The sequence below is a fragment of the Denticeps clupeoides genome, chromosome 6 (genome assembly GCF_900700375.1).
Source record: "Denticeps clupeoides chromosome 6, fDenClu1.1, whole genome shotgun sequence".
Taxonomy (NCBI): Eukaryota; Metazoa; Chordata; class Actinopteri; order Clupeiformes; family Denticipitidae; genus Denticeps; species Denticeps clupeoides.
The window spans coordinates 21,883,837-21,902,246 of record NC_041712.1 but is presented as its reverse complement, the minus strand read 5'-3'; the positions used below and the strand labels follow the sequence as shown (position 1 = coordinate 21,902,246).

At 45.9% G+C, this 18,410-nt stretch overlaps 1 protein-coding gene across 1 annotated transcript in view; it reads left to right on the top strand.

Annotated features, from left to right (window-relative positions):
• The window catches only part of cxadr (CXADR Ig-like cell adhesion molecule), a 33,845-nt gene that overhangs the window by 4,182 nt on the left and 11,253 nt on the right, over positions 1-18,410 (top strand). The window contains exon 2 of the mRNA XM_028983532.1: positions 16,952-17,121. Coding sequence (XP_028839365.1) covers positions 16,952-17,121 — 170 coding nt within the window. The remainder of the gene's footprint in view (positions 1-16,951; positions 17,122-18,410) is intronic.

The following is an 18,410-nucleotide window of genomic DNA, read 5'->3' as shown; positions in this document are numbered from 1 at the left end:
CTGCTTCAAAATGCATCAATTATGGAACAAAGCCTAATACTGAGTTTGGCTAAAAGCTTTAATCTCCCTCAAAATGTTCTGATAATGACGACTCTGGACATGTTGGCATCCTAACAGAGAGAGTTTTAACTTTTAAAATTCATTTTGGCTCTCCATCTTGGTCCAGATTAAATTAACTGGCGCAGCAGTTAAGGAAGCGGCCCCGTAATCAGAAGGTTGCCGGTTCGAATCCCGATCCGCCAAGTTGCCAGTGAGGTGCCACTGAGCAAAGCACCGTCCCCACACACTGCTCCCCGGGCACCTGTCATGGCTGCCCACTGCTCACTCAGGGTGATGGCTTAAATGCAGAGGACAAATTTCACTGTGTGCACCGTGTGCTCTGCTGCTGTGTATCACAAGTCACAATCACTACACTTCACTTTAGGCCATTATCATCTATGGTTCCCAGATGCCATCAGAGCACCTCTGTCTCCTTGAATGTCTTGAAAACTGCTGTCTTCTGATAGTATCCCCTCTCGTGACCCCTAATTCCCCAACTTTTACCTGCTCGCCTGTCCCTCCAGTCCTCCTGAAGCTTGAGTGTCCTTCCACATCTGTGACTGAAAGCTGCTGAAGTAATCTGGCCTAACAGAGTTTTCATGAAGAAGTTTAGGTCACCCTGCCCTGCAAGTAGCCATCAGCTAGTCCAGGTGGCGTAAGCAATAAGACCAGACTGAGAACAGAAGGGGTTGTGACAGAAATGCTGACACGCGCGTGTTCATTAGAGAGGTGACGGTGATTTTCCCTGGCACACCTGCCCGTCTGTGTCGATGAGGAGCACAACAGACAGCATCTAAATGTGGATCCTAAATGGCTACGAGTTTTGAAGATGCCCCCTTATGCAACGTTGTTTTGAATCCAGGGACAAAAAGACAAGAGCTTAATGACATGAGAGGAACATTGTCACCTATGCTTTTATAAAAATTCATTTGAAGAAAGAAGTGATGAACCATCCGTTCAGAGGGATGCAGTGAGAAATGCTGGATATAAAGAGGGCTGTCTGGTGATGGCTGCATCATTTTATGGATCGGCCTGAACTGGGACAACAGCTCCGGTCGAGATTAATGGCGTTCCATCCAGAAAGCTGAAACCAAAGAGGAATCTCAGTTCTCACCGTGACAGTGATTCAGATCATAGCCAGCACATCCAATAGCTTCAGATACAGAAGATGAATGTCCTGCAACGGGGCGGGCGGGTTTCCAATGTCAGTCCTGGTCTTATGAGCACCGTGAATGGGAGTTCCACACAAGTCCTCCTTTACCTGCTTTGTTTGGTGACTGCTCTCGCTGTTCTTGGAGATAACAATGGACGCCGTTCACTGCCATTTGAATAGGGCAGAGAGATCAGTGTTGCTCTGCTTCAAACGATAACCTGAAGCCAAAAGAATAGTTCGCTTCTCTGACATCCTGTTGTAAGTGAGAAGGGTGTGAAGTCTGAAAACCGTGGCACCTTGCAGCTAATGGGCTGATTTGGCTCGGCTGCTCTTTTAGTGCCCTGACTGTGTCTCTATTATAAGCTGAGAGGTAAAGGAGGTCCCTAGCGTGACAGAATTGATATTTCCCTCGTCCACAGGAAATGGTAGTTGGTTGTACATGTTAATATCTGCTCCCACTCAGACATATGCGTCTATTTCTGTCCGACTGACTCTTTTAAGATCTTACAGACACACACACACACTTTGCAAAGTCACTCCTTTTGGAACCGGTTTTAATTGGCATAGGGGAAAATAAAGACGTCTTCCGTCGTTTGAAGCTGAAATGGTTTCCCGCAATCTGCTTTTTCTTCGTCTGCTTACGTTCGAGAAGTGAGTAAGCCGTTAGACTTTGTTTGCATAATCTCCTCATGGCAAAATGAAAAAAAAAAAAATGGATGAAGCTTTTAACCGTTGAGCATCCTGCTATTTTAAATGGATGAATTTCATTTTTCCATTTCCATTTCAGAATTTACTTTCCTTTGGAAAATTCTGTGCTGCTGCACTGGGCGCCTGTGTGTGTGTGTGTGTGCAGGGCGTTTGATGCTAGTCCCCGCGACAGCCATGACCCCGGGGTGTGGTTACCGAAGGTGTTTTCAGGTACCAGTCTGGCATCCTACCTGCCAGCAAGGTCTCTCAGTTCTCCCAGAGCCGCCTGTCAGCAGCGTTAGGCATCAAGGCCGAGCCGAGCACATTCCACTACTGTGGGGGAGGAAACGAAAAGAAAACACAACTCTGGGTTACTTTCCATTACACCCCCCACCTGTCTAAAGCCCTAAGGCTGTTGTGGTCTTCACCACCGGCCCCTTGGCGCCTCGCTGTGCAGTCAAGCCCATAGCCGAGATCTTGTGGACGTCCCTCGCGGTGCTACCTGCAGCCTCACGCCGGGTCAAAAAAGTTGTTTTTTTTTTGTTTTTTTTTCCTGCGCTGCACTAATAAGGGAGATGTGGGCTAAATAATCGCTCCGGGTTCATAACCCCCCCCACAGCCTTATGCACACTAGCAGCTAAAGGGCTTTACAGTTAATTGTGCGCCTAAGCTGAAGTCGCGAAGAAACATGAACAGCGTGGGCCAGAAGGCAGGGCTGGATTTGACCGGGGAGGAGGGCGTTTTGGACGAAGCAGCTGTTGAAAGAGCCATTTTTAGCACTTTATCTCATTGAGAAACATTACACATTGTGTGTAAAGATGCACAGAGAGGGCTGTGCGTATCCCCACGCTGGTTCCCCTGTGGCCTTGCTGTTCCCACCATCCCAGTCCTACGGTTAAATCAAGACAGATTATAATTACTCGCATGGATATGCAAATGAGCCCGTAGTCTGTGGGAAGAAGGGATTTTCTTTTCCCCGGATAATTATTATTAGCGTTCGTGTTGTTTTTTGACTTGTGTGTTACTTCTGAGAAGATTAGAGGAGACGAGTGATTCCTATAACTGCATTTTGAACGTTTGGACCTGGTTATCTGAGGGCCATCTCGTGAAATTCCTCAATACGAAGCCTCCAATCTGTTTTCCCTACTGTGAACATAAATAAACCGGCTGTCATGTTTTTATTTATTAATTTACACGCGCCTTCATCTATTTATTTATACCTCCAGAGAATTACATTTCAATTGTAGATTTCTTTCAGTCGGAGGAAGGGCTGGTTGAAGGCGAGTTTGCCCCTGAGCCACGGTGTCGATGTTGCGTTTTCGCCTCTAATGGAAGTGAACAGGTCTGCGCTGCATTTAAATGAACCTCATTACCGCTGCCTGCCTCTACCACGCCTGTACATCTCCCTATGGAAAGCAGGGGGGGAAAAAAGCGCCTCCATCAGCTACCTGCCCGCTTTCGTTTTCACCTCGGGCACCAACCCGTGACTGCGTCCCGTGTCCGCGGCCGACGTGCAGGCTTCGTACACATGCGGGTCACCCTGAGGGTGCGCTGATGTGACTGGCCGAATCCCAGGCCGACTTGCGGGGCCAGATTTAATTACAGCATCCAGCGTTACCGCTGTCCAGAGCCCTCGCCGGGCCCTCAGAGTGCATGACTACACACATGGACTTGGACTCCCTGGGAGCGGGTGTCAACTCGGTCGCCGTTCCATTAGTACAGACGAAAGTGGCACTTGGCACAAAACATGAATTTTAAAGACGCCTCTCAGCAGCAAGGGCTTTGTTGGACCCTGTTAGAGATCATGTTCCTGCTAGCTGTTATCATGGTATCACGCTACGTTGTGTTATGTTACAGTGTCCCAAAGAGGATGTTACATATATCAGAGAATTAACTGTGTGAATTAGTCAGCTGCTAAGTCAAATTTCAGCAGAGACGAACCAATGAAAGAATCCTGAAAGATGGAATCTACGTAGCATAACACACACAAACACACACACTGAAGACATCAGAGATAATAAACAGTTTATTAACACATAAAACCATGACAATCGCTAGCTTTACACAGTGCTCAGTCGTGTACCAACCATGTGGTACTGTGTCCGTTGCTTCCCTATTCCAGTGCCTCAGCAGCCCATAGATCCCAGTGTGTAAAAACTTGTAGCCTGAGGAGAAATGTGTGTTTTATTTTTGCTCTGAAATCTTATGTTGCTAAATACATGCACAGAATATGCTAAACTATGCCATTTTTATTGCGATTTTATTGTGAAAAGTTTTAGAAAACCACGATTTTTTTTTTTGTGCTGATCCCTGCGGTGGATGCCACGTTTGGCCTGAAAGCGGCTTTAGAATTTCTCCAATGAGCGGAAAAAGGGTCTGTTACGTCCACGCTCACCTGACGCCATGGACTTCTGAACCAGGCGTTTTTCTGCCGTTAGTGGTTGTCTCCTCCGTCCCTCTGCTTGGTGGAGAGCTGATCTGCATCAGGACCGGGGCAGACGCCTAACTCCGCCCACAGCATAGTGCCGTGTGCATTTAAAGGAGAACTACCAGTATATATGACCGTTACAAGGTGAGCGCGGACTGAACGGCATCAGCTTTTCTTCTCATTGTGTCCACACAGGCGTACGAGACCTTAACTCCTGTATTTGAAAGCATCATGTGACCATGTACAAAAGTGTATGGGATGCATTGATAATTATATCAATCGATTCGAATCAAATCGTGAGACCAGTGAAGGTTCACACCTCTACACACCTCATGCCAACCCACTGTGACGGACGCATCTTATTACAACTTATTTGAATTCCAGAATGAATGAAATTAGATTCTCGTTGAAATTGGATCTATGAATGCAGTATTGCAGTATTTTAATGCTGAAAGTGACCAGGCACTTGGTTACGTTTTTGCCCAACATTCAGTGAAATAAATGTCCTGCCTGACTGTGCAGAGTACATGCTGTACCGTACGCCGTCTGGAGACGTTTCTTCTTGTTCACAAAAATAACAGCATGCGGGCATGTTGTCGATTGAACCACACGGGTTGTTCACCTTAAGTAATGGCGCCGAGTGCTGCTCGGCACTGTGTGCTGGGATTGGCCAGGCTTCCTAAGAAGCTTGTTATCTGTAATTGCACACTTTCTCTGGGATTATGTGGCCACTCAGGCGTCTGTGCACATCTGTAGTGGAGGGTGGCTCTGGTTCAGATGTGTTTTGACCGTTGGTCCCCGAGGTCTGTCAGACCCCGGCAAACGTCATGTTCTCCAAGGCGTTCCCATGTAATGTCTGACTGATTCGATGCAGATTAGTCTGCTTTGCGTTTGGTGAATAATCCAGGTCGGGAATTTTTAGTGTTTCACTCTGGCCAACGTTGAAAGAACGTCACATTTTTCCCCTCTGGAAAAAGTTGTTAGCCATCTGCCCAGCGGGTTGCCGGTGCTCCATCAGTAATTGTGATGTAGCTTTCCCTCCAGACCACCCCGCAGCTTCTCTCCTCCTCTGCCCTTTAACCATAGAGAGGCTTAATGCAGCCCTACCTGATGTGCACAGCTGCTCTCTGCCACTGTAGCCCAGTGTGGACAGTACGTCATAAACAAGATAAATGAGTCTACATGTCTGACCACTGAGCCATAAAACAAATCGATAATAATTTTTGGCCTTTTCTCTTTTTACCCCCTCTACAGAGTTAAATAAATAGCTACTGTACTGGTGTAAACATGAAAATATGTTTTTGCTACTCATTAAGGCCATGATTGCTGAAGTAAATGACCAGTGTGAGATGAACATGGTAATGGATACGTGTCACATCTGCTGGCTACGGTTAGAAATCTTTGGGCTATCTGGATTTCTGGAGGTATCAGTATTTCCTTATGGACTCTGTATGATGAGAAATATCATATAATGTAGCAATTAATTGGCACTGGTGGCTGTTATAGATAAAACACTTTTTGTTTTATTACTTGGTGAGGGTTTTTGTGATCTGTAACACTGGCACTGCCACTGTGAATCATGCAGGGTCATGCCAATTTCCATTTCTAGCTGTTTTTTTGCTAAAGTAAAGTGAAAGTGAAGTGATTGTCACTTGTTATACACAGCACACAGTGCACACAACGCAATGTGTCCTCTGCATTTAACCCATCACCTGGAGTGAGCAGTGGGCAGCCATGAAAGGCGTCCGGGGAGCAGTGTGTGGGGACGGTGCTTTGCTCAGTGGCACCTCAGTGGCACCTTGGCGGATCAGGATTCGAACCGGCAACCTTCTGATTACGCTTCCTTAACCACTGCCCCTAAAGTATGTCATGCTATGTTCCTGAGCAGGGCCAGACTGAGTATGATTTTTTCTTTTCTTTTTTTTTTTATTCAAAAAACGTAAAGAAAATATCCATATACTATTGTGATATAACTTGTGATATTTACATTTATGGCATTTATCAGCCATATCCAGAGCGACTTACAACCAGTAGTTATAGGGACAGTCTCCCTGGAGCAACTTAGGGTTAAGTGTCTTGCTCAGGGACACAATGGTAGTAAGTGGGATTTGAACCTGGGTCTTCTGGTTCATAGACGAGTGTCTAACCCACTAGGCTACTACCACCCCATGCTGTTATTTTTGCAATATAATTATTTTTCTTTATTCTTAGCAGGAAAGTTCATTATAACATAACAACAAAGGCAAATGTGAATTATCGCACTCATTTGTAGCTCAGCCAATCAGAATCCAGAAGCACCTGCCAACATCACTCCGGGTATTATTCGTTTTTTTGCTTTTACAAGCCCAAGCAACACTGTAAAGGATTTCCAACAGATTAAAGGGCTATATCAAGGTAGCCTGCTTGTCCAGTAGAACCCCGAGATAATTGCCGTTTTCCTGGCTGAATTGTGCCCGGTAATGGAGGGTGGTGAGTTCGATTCCTCGATTATTGTTGCCGGCTGTCCTTTTGCTGTGCCTGAGCAGCGTAGCGTTAGGACCACTTAGTCCCGCGATGCCGGTTCCGCCTCAGCCAAACTAAATCACACTAAATTGTCACGCAGGCAACTCACGGCAAATTTCATGCTGCGGCGGCCGGTGCCAGTGGCCAGTGTGCGCTGACAGTGATTTATATTTCTTTTGTGGAGCTAAAGTGTGTGATTTTGTTGTACATTAACTGATGCTGGATGTAGGGACACGGACATATACATACATAATAGGGCGTTGTGCTGTATGCAGTCATTTTCACGATATTCTGTGAGAACAACTCCGATAGCCCAAGGTTGCACTGACCGGCTGCACTGACGTATGCACGTATATATTCCGCGCGTGTACGTTTTAGTGCGCGCCTCGCTGCCCTTAAGCCGGGCTTATGGCGTTTATCTCTGCGGGCCAGACTCTCGGCGCGCCTGTCTGTCGGCTGCGACAAGCCTCATCTCACACCCGCTGTAATGGCAGCGCGGGGCAACGCCGAGCCGCCCGGCGACGGGAGGGGAGGGGCGAGGCAATCTCTCCATCTCCGTCGCCTTCTCACGGCCGCGATTGCTTCACCCGGCTTTACCAGGGTGATCTCCTCTTTTTCTTGTTTTGTCTTCCTCGCTCGTTTCCACCCCCCCCCCCATCCCTATGCTGCTCTGTGCCCGTCAGTGATTGGTTTAGAGAGAGAAAGGGAAATGTGTGTGTGTGTTTTAGGGTCTCCTGTCAGGCTGCAGGTTTGACAGCAGAGCGAGAGTGTTGAACACACTCAGGCGTCACGCGCTGCTGTTATGGATAGTGACAGGTGTCCGTACTCTCAGGTGCGCTTGCGGTATAAGTGGTGTGGAATCCAGTGTTCGCCTCCCCGGGGAGCCCAACATCAACAGATTGTCAGGCAGAGAGTGAAGGGCGGAGTGAGAGGACGCAGGACTCTGGGGTTGAGCGACAGGAGCGGCTCTCTGTTATCAGGCTGGCTCTGTCTAGTCAGGTCTCCTGTGTATTTCCTATATAGAGGACAACAGCCTGTGTGTGTGTGTGTGTGTGTGTGTGTGTGTCTTTGAGGGAGAGATCTCCCAGACTGACCATCCTTGCTCAGACAGACAGATTGTATCAGGCAGGTTTTGACAGATGCCTCCTCTCCATTCTCCAGTGAGATGGATCACACCACCACAGCATCATATCAGTACTCCGTTCCAGTCTATTCTTGTAACTCCCAGATTTCTGTCTTATCCCGAGGTTGAAGGTCCGGGCTTTCTTTTGCATTTCGTGTAAAGGTGTCTGCTTGACTGACCATTGGCTCCTTGGGCTGTTCGCAGGAACCAAGCACGTGCAAAAACAGACCAAATATTGTCTTATTCAATATTGTCTTGTACATTTACAAGCTGCTGGATTAGTTATCTGATCTTTGTAATCTGAGCCAGTGCATGCAGAGACATGAACAATGGCTGGAACCAATATGCAGGAATAATAAATGTACCAGGAGCATTTGACCTTAAAAGGTCTCCTATTATGAAAATTTTACTTTGTGAGATTATTTAACGTTAATGCGAGTTCCCCTGGCCTGTCTATGGTACTGCACTGGAATTTGTGTCATCATAAGGGGAAAGGTTACCTCGCGTTTCTTATGCTTTATCCACCCAGAGAATTACCCACCCCTCCCCTCGGACATTTTCTCCACCGACCGTCATGGCTTCCATGGCTTCCCCGAATGTCCCCTCAACTTCTATACTCTCCTCCTCGTCCCGCCTCTCTCCTCCTCATTAGCATTGGAAGCTGCAGACACCGAAACTGCGCATCCTGGGGAAATCTTCTTGTGGGACTGGATAAAAGTGGCTGTAATTCTGAGTTTTGGAATAGGCTTCAGGTACAGTATTAGGGGATCAATAATACCGATATAAAGCAAAAAGAAATAGTGTCAGGGGACCTTTAAACAAGCTTTGCAAATGGCTGTACATAATAATATAAGAGTGGTCGAAGTCTTAACTTCATTTAGGCTTTTTTTTTTTAAAACTAATGATCTTTGTAAACATGGCAGTTAACATTAACCTACCTACCTACCTACACACACACACACACACACACACACACACACACACACACACACACACACACACACACACATATATATATATATATATAATTTTTATTTATTTTTTTATTATTATTATAAAAACATTGTGTTTAGGAGCAACCAGTGTGGGTGTAGGGTGGTTAGACGGTAGTGCAGTGTTGAAGTGAGCAGCATCGTGTCCATGACCCGACTGCTTGGCATTCAGCCTGCAGCAAAGTGGTGGAATGAAAAGGTCACAGAGTTCAAAGCTGCATTAAATAAGTTCACATTCTTCTCCCACCTTGTTGCAAGTATCTGTGTAATGCAACCCACATGGAGGAGGCTTGGTTATCCGATGACTTATGCCGGAACGCCGCCGCCACCGCCCTGCTGGCCTTAACTAGTCATTAAAAGCCACCATTCCAGTGTGACCTGTTTGTCTGTTTACTAAGACAACGCTCGTGGTTTTGTGACACGCTCGTCTTCAAAGCCATGATCATCCCAGGTCCTAGAGTTGTTTTGATTGAGCTTCTTGTGGTAGTACCAGGGTGGTAGTAGCCACTATGAGCCAGAAGACCCAGGTTCAAACCGTCACGTGTAACTACTGATTGTAAGTCGCTCTGGATAAGGGCGTCTGGTAAATACCGTAAATTTAAATATAATTCTCTGTGGGTGGAGCTCAAAAAAAAAAAAAAAAAAACAAACTAAGCAGTGCACATGTTGCTATTGGCAACCTCTCCTGCCCTCTGGTTAACCACACCAACACTGATACTCGCACATTCACAGCGTCTCCCTTCATCTATCGCCACCCCACCCCTCACTACCAAGCGAAGGCTCGCTCCACTCTGTTTTTTGGCTCAGACATCAAAGAGCAAAGAACTTTATTATTTTACATTTTTTTATTAAATACACTACTGACAGGCGGACCGGCGTTCAGCGTATGCAGTAGATAATTCTGGCCCCTGAAGTTGACATCGAGCTCTTCGTCTTCTGGCTTTCGTGTGTCTAATGCCTCTGAGCCGCGGTCGAGGAGGGCTTGCCCGCTAATCCCTAACCGAAGCCCGAGTTTCAGGAGACAGTTCTAGAAAGATATTCATGCACACGCTAGTCGGTTTCGCCTCGCTCGCGCCAAACAGGCTCGTTCGCTTCTCCTAGCAACTTGATTAAGTGGCTCCTCGTCACGTGTCTTGTACCTTTTTTAATGAACGAAACCTCGTCTTTCTCAGATTATTTGATCGGGGGGCTGGGTTCTCGATCAAAGCCTTATTTTGAGTTGTCCACCTTAATAAACACGCACTCAAACACGGCATATGCCAAGCCCATTCATTCATATCCGTGCTTATAATAGAGCATGCGGTCATGCCGTGGTGCGCATGACGTTATTTGACGCCGTGTGGTGTCCTATGTTCTTTCTTTCTCAGCTATCACCGTCGTGCTCTCCTCACCCCTCCCCTCTGGGAGCGACGCCCAGCGCGATGAAGCCTCCTCTGCACTCCCTCGCATTCCTGTCCTCCTTCCTCACAGTCCAGCCCTTCTTTGGCCTTGACACAGGGCCGGGCATCATAATATTGTTGCACCGCGGAGGCCCGGGAGTGATGCATCTGGTCACGCGGGGCACCTGACTGGTCTTAATGCTGCTCCGCCGGGCCCTGCGGCGTGCTGGACTCTTGTGTTTTTCTGCCAGGCAGATTAGGGAGTCGTCCCTCAGGAAGCCGGAAGATTAACGGGCTTGGTGGTCACCCAGCCAACTGCTTAACCACCACCCTGCCACTGACCTCGCCGTGGCAGGCCGGTTTATTGTGGTACCGTGGGGATTAAGACTAGATCGTCTTTTTTAAGGGTGTTAGTAGCCTAGTGGTTAACCCACTCGCCTATGAACCAGAAGACCCAGGTTCAAACCCCACTTACTACCATTGTGTCCCTGAGCAAGACACTTAACCCTGAGTGTCTCCAGGGGGGGACTGTCCCTGTAACTACTGATTGTAAGTCGCTCTGGACAAGGGCGTCTGATAAATGCCATAAATCTAAATGTCTTTTGTAAAAAAGTTCTAATGCGTTCCACGATTTCTTGCCAAGCAAATGGTACACATTCTTTATCATAATTGTTTTGTGTGCGCGTGGTGGTAGTTTAGGTGAAGTGCGGTGTAGCCGTGTGGAGAACACGACTCCGTAATTACTCTCCCGTCTCTCCTGGCTGCTACGCTCTCAGCGCTCAGGGTTCATTTGCATCCGTCAGAGGAGCCCAGAGAGCGAAAGACTGTTTTCCGTCTGATTTTACTGCCCGACTAGTTCATGCGTCCTCCTCCTCTCGCCTGTCACTTCCCCTCCTGCCGCGTTTCTTTGTTTGTGTAGCAGTGCTGCTCTTATCAGGACTGCGTTGTATCAGTCGGGCTCGGTCTCTGGCTGCTATCTGCTGTCAGCGCCAGCCTGCAGTGGCCTTCAGATTGCAGGCTCTTCACAGAGGGAGTGTGTGTGTGTGTTTTACTGTCTTTTCTCTTTTCTTTTCTTTTCTTTGCCGTGGCTGAAGCCTTGGATTAAAGTACTGGGACCAGGTGAAAAGCTATTGGGGTAGATGGGATGTGTGTGTGTGTACACACCGCAACTGGGAAGTGGAACAAGAGCTCGGGCACAAGAGGCCGCAAACCACGGCCCGGGACTCTGCCCTAATGAAGGAGTCATAAAGGCTTTGCCGTGTGATTAGAGAGACATTTAGGAACCAGACACTGTGTGGACCACCCCCCCTCACCCCCCCCAACCATGCGCTCCAGTGAACTCACTGACCACCCTCCCTTTCAGCACTCATTTTCTCAACACGGCCTCATCCCCTCTGATTACCATTCAAATGAATGCTTAGTGCAATAAAGACGAAGCTCATGCTCCAGAGTGTGCTCGGGCAAGATTGTTTTGGCACTTAGGTATTATTAGTTAAAATATATCATTAAAATATTCACATTCCACAGTAACCCCCCTTTCTTTAGGGTCCATGATTGCAGTGCTGGGAAGTGATTGGCCGAGTACCATCGTATGTTGACTTATCAGCTAGTGGAACGTTTCTGGTACGCTTTAACCACCGAGTCTGAGATGATCGTAAGCCTCTCAGCGTACTGAACGTGGATCTCCGATGCTAATCCTCGCTGCACCCACCCAGAAAAACGTGCCGCGCTCAGCAGCACGCCGGCTCTGCCAGCCTTTGTTGGCGCAACACGATGCGCCGCCGCTGACGGACCCGTGAAAAAGAATTCTGCGGCCTCTCCAGCTCCATTCTCGCTGCTTTTGAAATGGCTATTATTGGAATGGCAGCCGAAAATGGAGCTCGAAAGACATCCTGATTTAGCACCGTGGTATACTCCCTCCATTTCTAAAACGACTCCAAGCCTCCACAATGTTAAAGTAGGATAGCATATTAACAGGAACAAAGCAGAATGGGTCAAAACTCCACCATTTTTAACCTGCTGTTGACCGAGACGGTTAAGAAGCAAAATTGTCCTCTTCTATTCCGAGAAACAGAGGACCACATACGCCAACGCAATATTCCAGTCCGTGTTTTCATTGTTATTGTTACTGGGTTTAGCTGGGTTTAGGTCTAAGTAGCCGTTGTGGTGTCCTCCTGCAATCTCCCTTTTAGCCCTTCCTGCTGTCGCCTCTCCCTGGGGTCAAAGGGCAAGATCTAAAGAGGCTTATCATGCGAGGAAGGGGGCAAAGGGTAGGAGAGTCACAGCGGGACAGGGCACAAGACACAACAGCATTAAAGGGGTCAGACTGTGGAACCAATAAGGGGCTGCTGGTCTAAACCGTGTTTTATGGCTCCAATACCATCACCAACGATTGGTCCTTTATATTCTGAGACCCAAACTGAGTGTCAAATGGTTCCGAGTTCGAAGTGCCGCTGAATGGTGACTGGATAAATCGGATAAATGATCACATGAAAAGCAATAGTAATTTTGTTAACTGTTATTTTTTTCGAGTTTTCGTTACGCAGGGGCGTTCCTGATTGGCTGAAATCACAATGTATGTCTTTTATATTGCCTGCTGCGTGATAATGTTGCTTGGGAACAGCTGGATCATGTGAATGCCAGGGAGGATCCTCAGTGAACTGCGCCGACCGCAAATCTGTCTCTTAAACATTTTTTTTAAGGCGTCCAGCTGCGAATTTCTCACTTCCCTTTCTTCCGTCTTTCCTGCTCGTCCACTTCATCTGTCCCCACTCCCCCCACGCCTTTTCTCTGTCCGTCATCCTGTCTTGTCTCTATACCTTCCCCCATGTTCCCTCCTTTCTTTCCCTCCTGAGTGCCATGGCTGTGTTCTCGCTGGGATCTGTTGCCAGGAGACAGAATTCTCTCACCATTGTGTTTATTCACGGGAGGGGGCCGGGTGGGCGTGTGATTGGGGGTCCGCATCCTCCTCAGCGTTAGGGATTTTGGGGGTCTTGGGGAATGCAGGAAGAAATGGAATGACGTGGCTGTGCTGCCCCTCTGGATTTTTTGGGGTCCATGTATGTGTATATGGGCTCTTAGTGGCGACCAAGTGACCTCACCAGTAGAGAAAGAGGAGAATATGTAAAGGTTTGTTTTAGGATTAGGAAAATCCTGATGTAATTACACGTTCATAATAATACATGTTAATTACATGTTAATTTTCCTTGGTTTTCACGAAGAGGAACAGATGTGCAGAAGCTCTGCTCTGAGCTCCATCAGATTCCCCTACCGAAGATGTAATGTTGTCGGGTCATTATTCAGATGTGAGCATAATTTGTGATATAATAAAGACGGGAAGATTCTTCTCTACCCGGTGTAGTGTTCTGTCTCTCACACACACACACACACACACACACACACACGCGCAAATGGATCATTACACGTTTACTCATCAGTAAGGGGAGGGGTTACTCACCCGTAATGACATTTCTTCATTATCCTGACGTGAAATTACAGTTGCCTTGAGTCTTTAATAATGGGCTTTATCGCCCTCTATTAGGCCATTACTGAAGATTCCTGTTGGGGGTGTGTGTGTGTGTGTGTTTCTCCTATTACTCAGTGAGTTAAAACAATGTCATTTTCACACACTGCCCACTCATTACACACTTAACCTTTAACCCTAAATTATACTTTCGCATATTAGCTAATTAACCACTGCCACACGTTTCTCCTCTCTGTACCTTTTTGGTTTCCTTTCCAAATGCCAGCCATTGTGGCATCCTAATCGAAACCGATAAATTAGCCCGACGTGATTTAGCCTGGTGGGCTGTGGGCGCAGGGAACGCTTTGTTCCTTCCTTCACCAGGAGAGGGGTTGTCAGGCAGCCGTGACGGTGGCAGCCGGTTTGTTATCTTCTGGTCGCGTTTCATCGCTGTAATAGGTTGCACTGAGCTCATAATCTCTCCCTCCAGCCCCCGGCTGGAACACTGCGAACACGATGGCGCTCCATTCTCTGCGCAGATTAATAAAATGATAAATGTATTGAAGGCTGCCGCCGCTGTAATTTCATTCTGTAAAAAGCCTCACCATCTGGGTCATGCTTTTTTTGTCTGGTCGGTCTGCAGGTGTTTTTTTTTTTTTTTTCCTGCTCACATTTAGATTTACAGCATTTATCAGACGCCCTTATACAGAAAGACCTTATGCTTTCATGTTACCACCAATGAAGAGATCTGTCACTCAAACCACAGCCATTTTATTCACTCTGTCGTAGTTCCGGATCTTGGATCCACCGAAGCTCTGTTGCTTCAGCAGAGACCGCACCCAGTGCACTTGTGGCTTCGTAATTCGCCGCTGCCTGGTACAAGGCGCGTGTCTGTTGCCGTACAGCGTAGGTGGAACGTGGAAGCTCCCTCTGACCCCGGGGGGGAGAGAACGGAGACATGGAAGAGAAAATCAGCAGCGAAATTCCTTATGGCTGACACAACATCCGTTTTTCCAAAGACTATTATGGTGCATGCCATGCTTTTTAAAGCTCAGCTGTGGTAGACAAGACGCTGGGGCTCAAGCAGACCTGTTGAGCAGCATTGCTTACCTCCGGTTACGCTGCATTTTTACACGGTTACTTGTCTTTCCAGTGAAATGAAGGGAATTTGGAAGCACCTTGCGATTAACAATAAAACGTCATGAAATATTGATTGTTCATTACCAAAATATTTCAGAGAAATCAGTCATCTGTATGGGTTCCTCTGGTTGACCATCTTATACAATGTAGTCTGGAACTTTTGGAGACCTCGTGGGGAGGCAATCTTAAATACATCATTAATCCTCTTCTAGGCGAGGAACAACTAACCAAACAGCTAACTTATTTATGGTGTACCTGTGATATACCAAGACAGACTTCAAAGATCTGATGAGATGTTTGCAAAGTATGAGAACGTTGTCTTCCTCAAAAACACTGTTGTGTTATTGAATGGAATTTCAGAAATCTCTGTGGCAGTGGTTGTTCTCAGGGCATGCAAAACAGGTTTTTTTTAGTCATTTAAAAAATTCTTGAAGGGCTCTGTCACTTTGTTAGAAATGGTTATGCCTCAAAACATGTTTTTTGACCCTATTACTTTATCTTCTAATGGTTATATGAATAATAATGTAGCGGAGTGAGAGTCTGTATTTGCCCCCAATCTGTCCCCTTTTTCTTCATGCCTCAACCCCAGATTAAGAATCTCGTCCATCCCCAGTTGTCTGAATCAGTCCAAAGTGGGCTAATGACTTGTAAAGTGTGTTCTTGGCATGGACCTGTGTGTGTGGGTGTTTGTGTGTGTGTGTGTGTGTGTTAGCGAGGGCATTTTTTTGGCATGACTGCCAGTGTGTGTGAGGGAGCGCTACTCTACTCCAGACTCCTTTTTTTCCCCCCTTCCTGTCTCCATCAGCATCAGCCGCGTTCAGGCTGAGAGCTCTCCTGGCCGCCTGGCTGCTGTTCAGAGCTGGATACCCTGGGGGGATTTTGGGCTGATTTCTGTGTTCCAGCAACTCCCAAATGGCTTCATCATGATGCCCCTGTGGTTTTATGGCTGTGTTTTAGCCGCATATTTTGTTCGGCATTAACCTGCCCAGGTTATGTGGTATTTACTCATGTTTGAAGTTGGCACAGTACAACATGCCAGCCTCACCCGTTTAAAGTCCAAAAACTGCACATAGAGAACCATTCATGTTAAACATTCCGAGTTAGTTTAGCCCCAGATGTGTGGAGTTGATCCTGTGTGCTTGCTATAAAAAAAAAAGTGTAAGTATGGTCATTCACTTAAAAGCAGGATTGAAGTCCCTGTGCTCTGACTCATGGTGTCAGGATTTAGTATAAAATGGCAGCACGTGATTTTCTTTGTGGAGGCTTAATATTTTATGCAGCGGAGAGATAAATCATGGGAATTTTTAGAATAGCTGAGTGCAGATGTATAATGAGGTCATAGCTCATGTGTTTACATGGCAACCTGCAGGAATCAAACTGGAAAATGTGTGTTTCATACAGATTGTCTCAGATGGAGACAAAAAGGCCCTGTGCAAATTCATGCCCTGGATTTGCAACCATGTTCTGGATTAATTGGGACTAGATGGCTTTCAGGGATTTGTGTCTGCTTTATTCTATTTTTTTGTGTAGATTAAAGTCGTGGAAAATAATTTTTAAGATGAAGCGCAATGCAAAAGGCATATGTTTTACGTGCACAATTTCTGAACTGGTGCTAAGATTTACATAAATAAATTGATTAAACAAGAAAGGAACATGATCTTTAATGATGTTTGCATATTGACATTGTTGGCCATGGGTTTAAATAGTCAAAAATAAGGAAATAGCTTCTTTGAGAGCGGTTAATAATCAGGCTCCTCCCAGTTTATTAATACATAATTGAAGATTGTGTTTTGGGTGATGGCCATAATCTTCCTCAAGATACAGATAACCACCAAGCTTTTCTTTTTTGTTTTATCTGTTTATGTACCTAGCAAACATTCTCCATGCTTAGTGTAAACTGCTAGGCTTAGCGCCAGCTTGGCCGGGTTTGCTTATTCAAATATTCAGACGCATCCAGTGATACTTACTGAAAATTATTTCAGTAAGTATTGAGCGTTTACAGATGCAATATAGTTCCAATATATATTTTATTACTCTGTTGACAGGCACTGTCTATGGCCTGGACATCCTGTCGTCTGGCACTTCCACGGTGGAGAAGGCCAGTGGCGAGACTGTGAAGCTGGACTGCCAGTTCACCCTTTCCCCTGAGGACACGGGACCCCTGGACATCGAGTGGAGCATCCAGCCTTCAGACAACCAGGATGAGGAAAAAGTGGTGAGTGCACATTGTGTTGTCAGCAGAAATGGAAAATCCGGTCAGACCGCTTCAAGTCATGTATTGTTTTCTTGTGTCCATATTTTTCATCCTGTGAGGTCATGAAACCAGAATGTGATCAGGTTTCTCCTGTAATAGAGTGACCTTGTCATTTATCAGTTATCAGAGATTTAATCATCCGATATCAGTCTTTAATCAAGACTTCCCTTGACTGTCTAGGTGTAGCACTACGATAAAACATGCGAACAAAACACACACACTTTAACAGAAGCACTTAATATCTTATGTGTGTGTTGATTTAGGTTGGTTTTCATGTTTGATGTTGCAAGGGATTTCATTCAGAATTTTTATCAGTTCACACATACATGATCTGTGATAAATGGCAGCCTGAGCAAACACATCCTGCAAAATGTTTAATGCAGCTTTAATTTGCAGTATTCCAAATTGTGCAGTCATGTAATACCCACTGTCGCTGTGTATTAAAGTGACCTTAGCTGGAAGCTCCACCATTAGCGGATGTGTTTGAAATTTTTTTTTTTATTTATTTATTTATTTATTTATTTTTTTTACTGTTGACGTAAAAAAAAAAAAAAAAAAAAAAAAAAAATATATATATATATATATATATATGTGTGTGTGTGTGTGTGTGTGTGTGTGTGTGTATATATATATATATATATATACACACACACACACACACACACACACACATATATATATATATATATATATATATATATATATATATATATATATATATATATATATATATATATATTTTTACGTCAACAGTATCTCACAAAAATGAGTGTGAGGCGTGTACTCACTTTTGTGAGAGACTTTGTGCAGATAAATGTTCAGAATGAGGACTGGGGTGGATTAGAACACTGAAGTGTGAGCCTTTAGTTGTCCCTGTGCGTTTGGTTTTGGCCTGGAACATTTGTCTGGTCTTGCTCAAGTCTAATTTGTATTGGCCTGGACCGGTAGCTGTCTGTCACATTAATAGGATTTTGCTGGCCGGTGGGACCACTAAGCGCACCTGAAATTGCCTGTTTAATGCATGTCTAATAGCCATGCATGGGACTGTGGGGTGTGATTTACTGCTGAGCACGGTGAACTGTGTTGATTTGCTGTTTTGTCTGCAGTGCTGTTCTGTGCTTTTGTGTTCTGTCACAGTTCAGAATAGTAGTGGACCAAAAAAACGATTAGTCAGTTTACTCTCATGTGGAGTCGAAACGTGTGAAACCAACCAAATATTTAGAAGGTGCCTGACAGGTTAGTTTAGAATG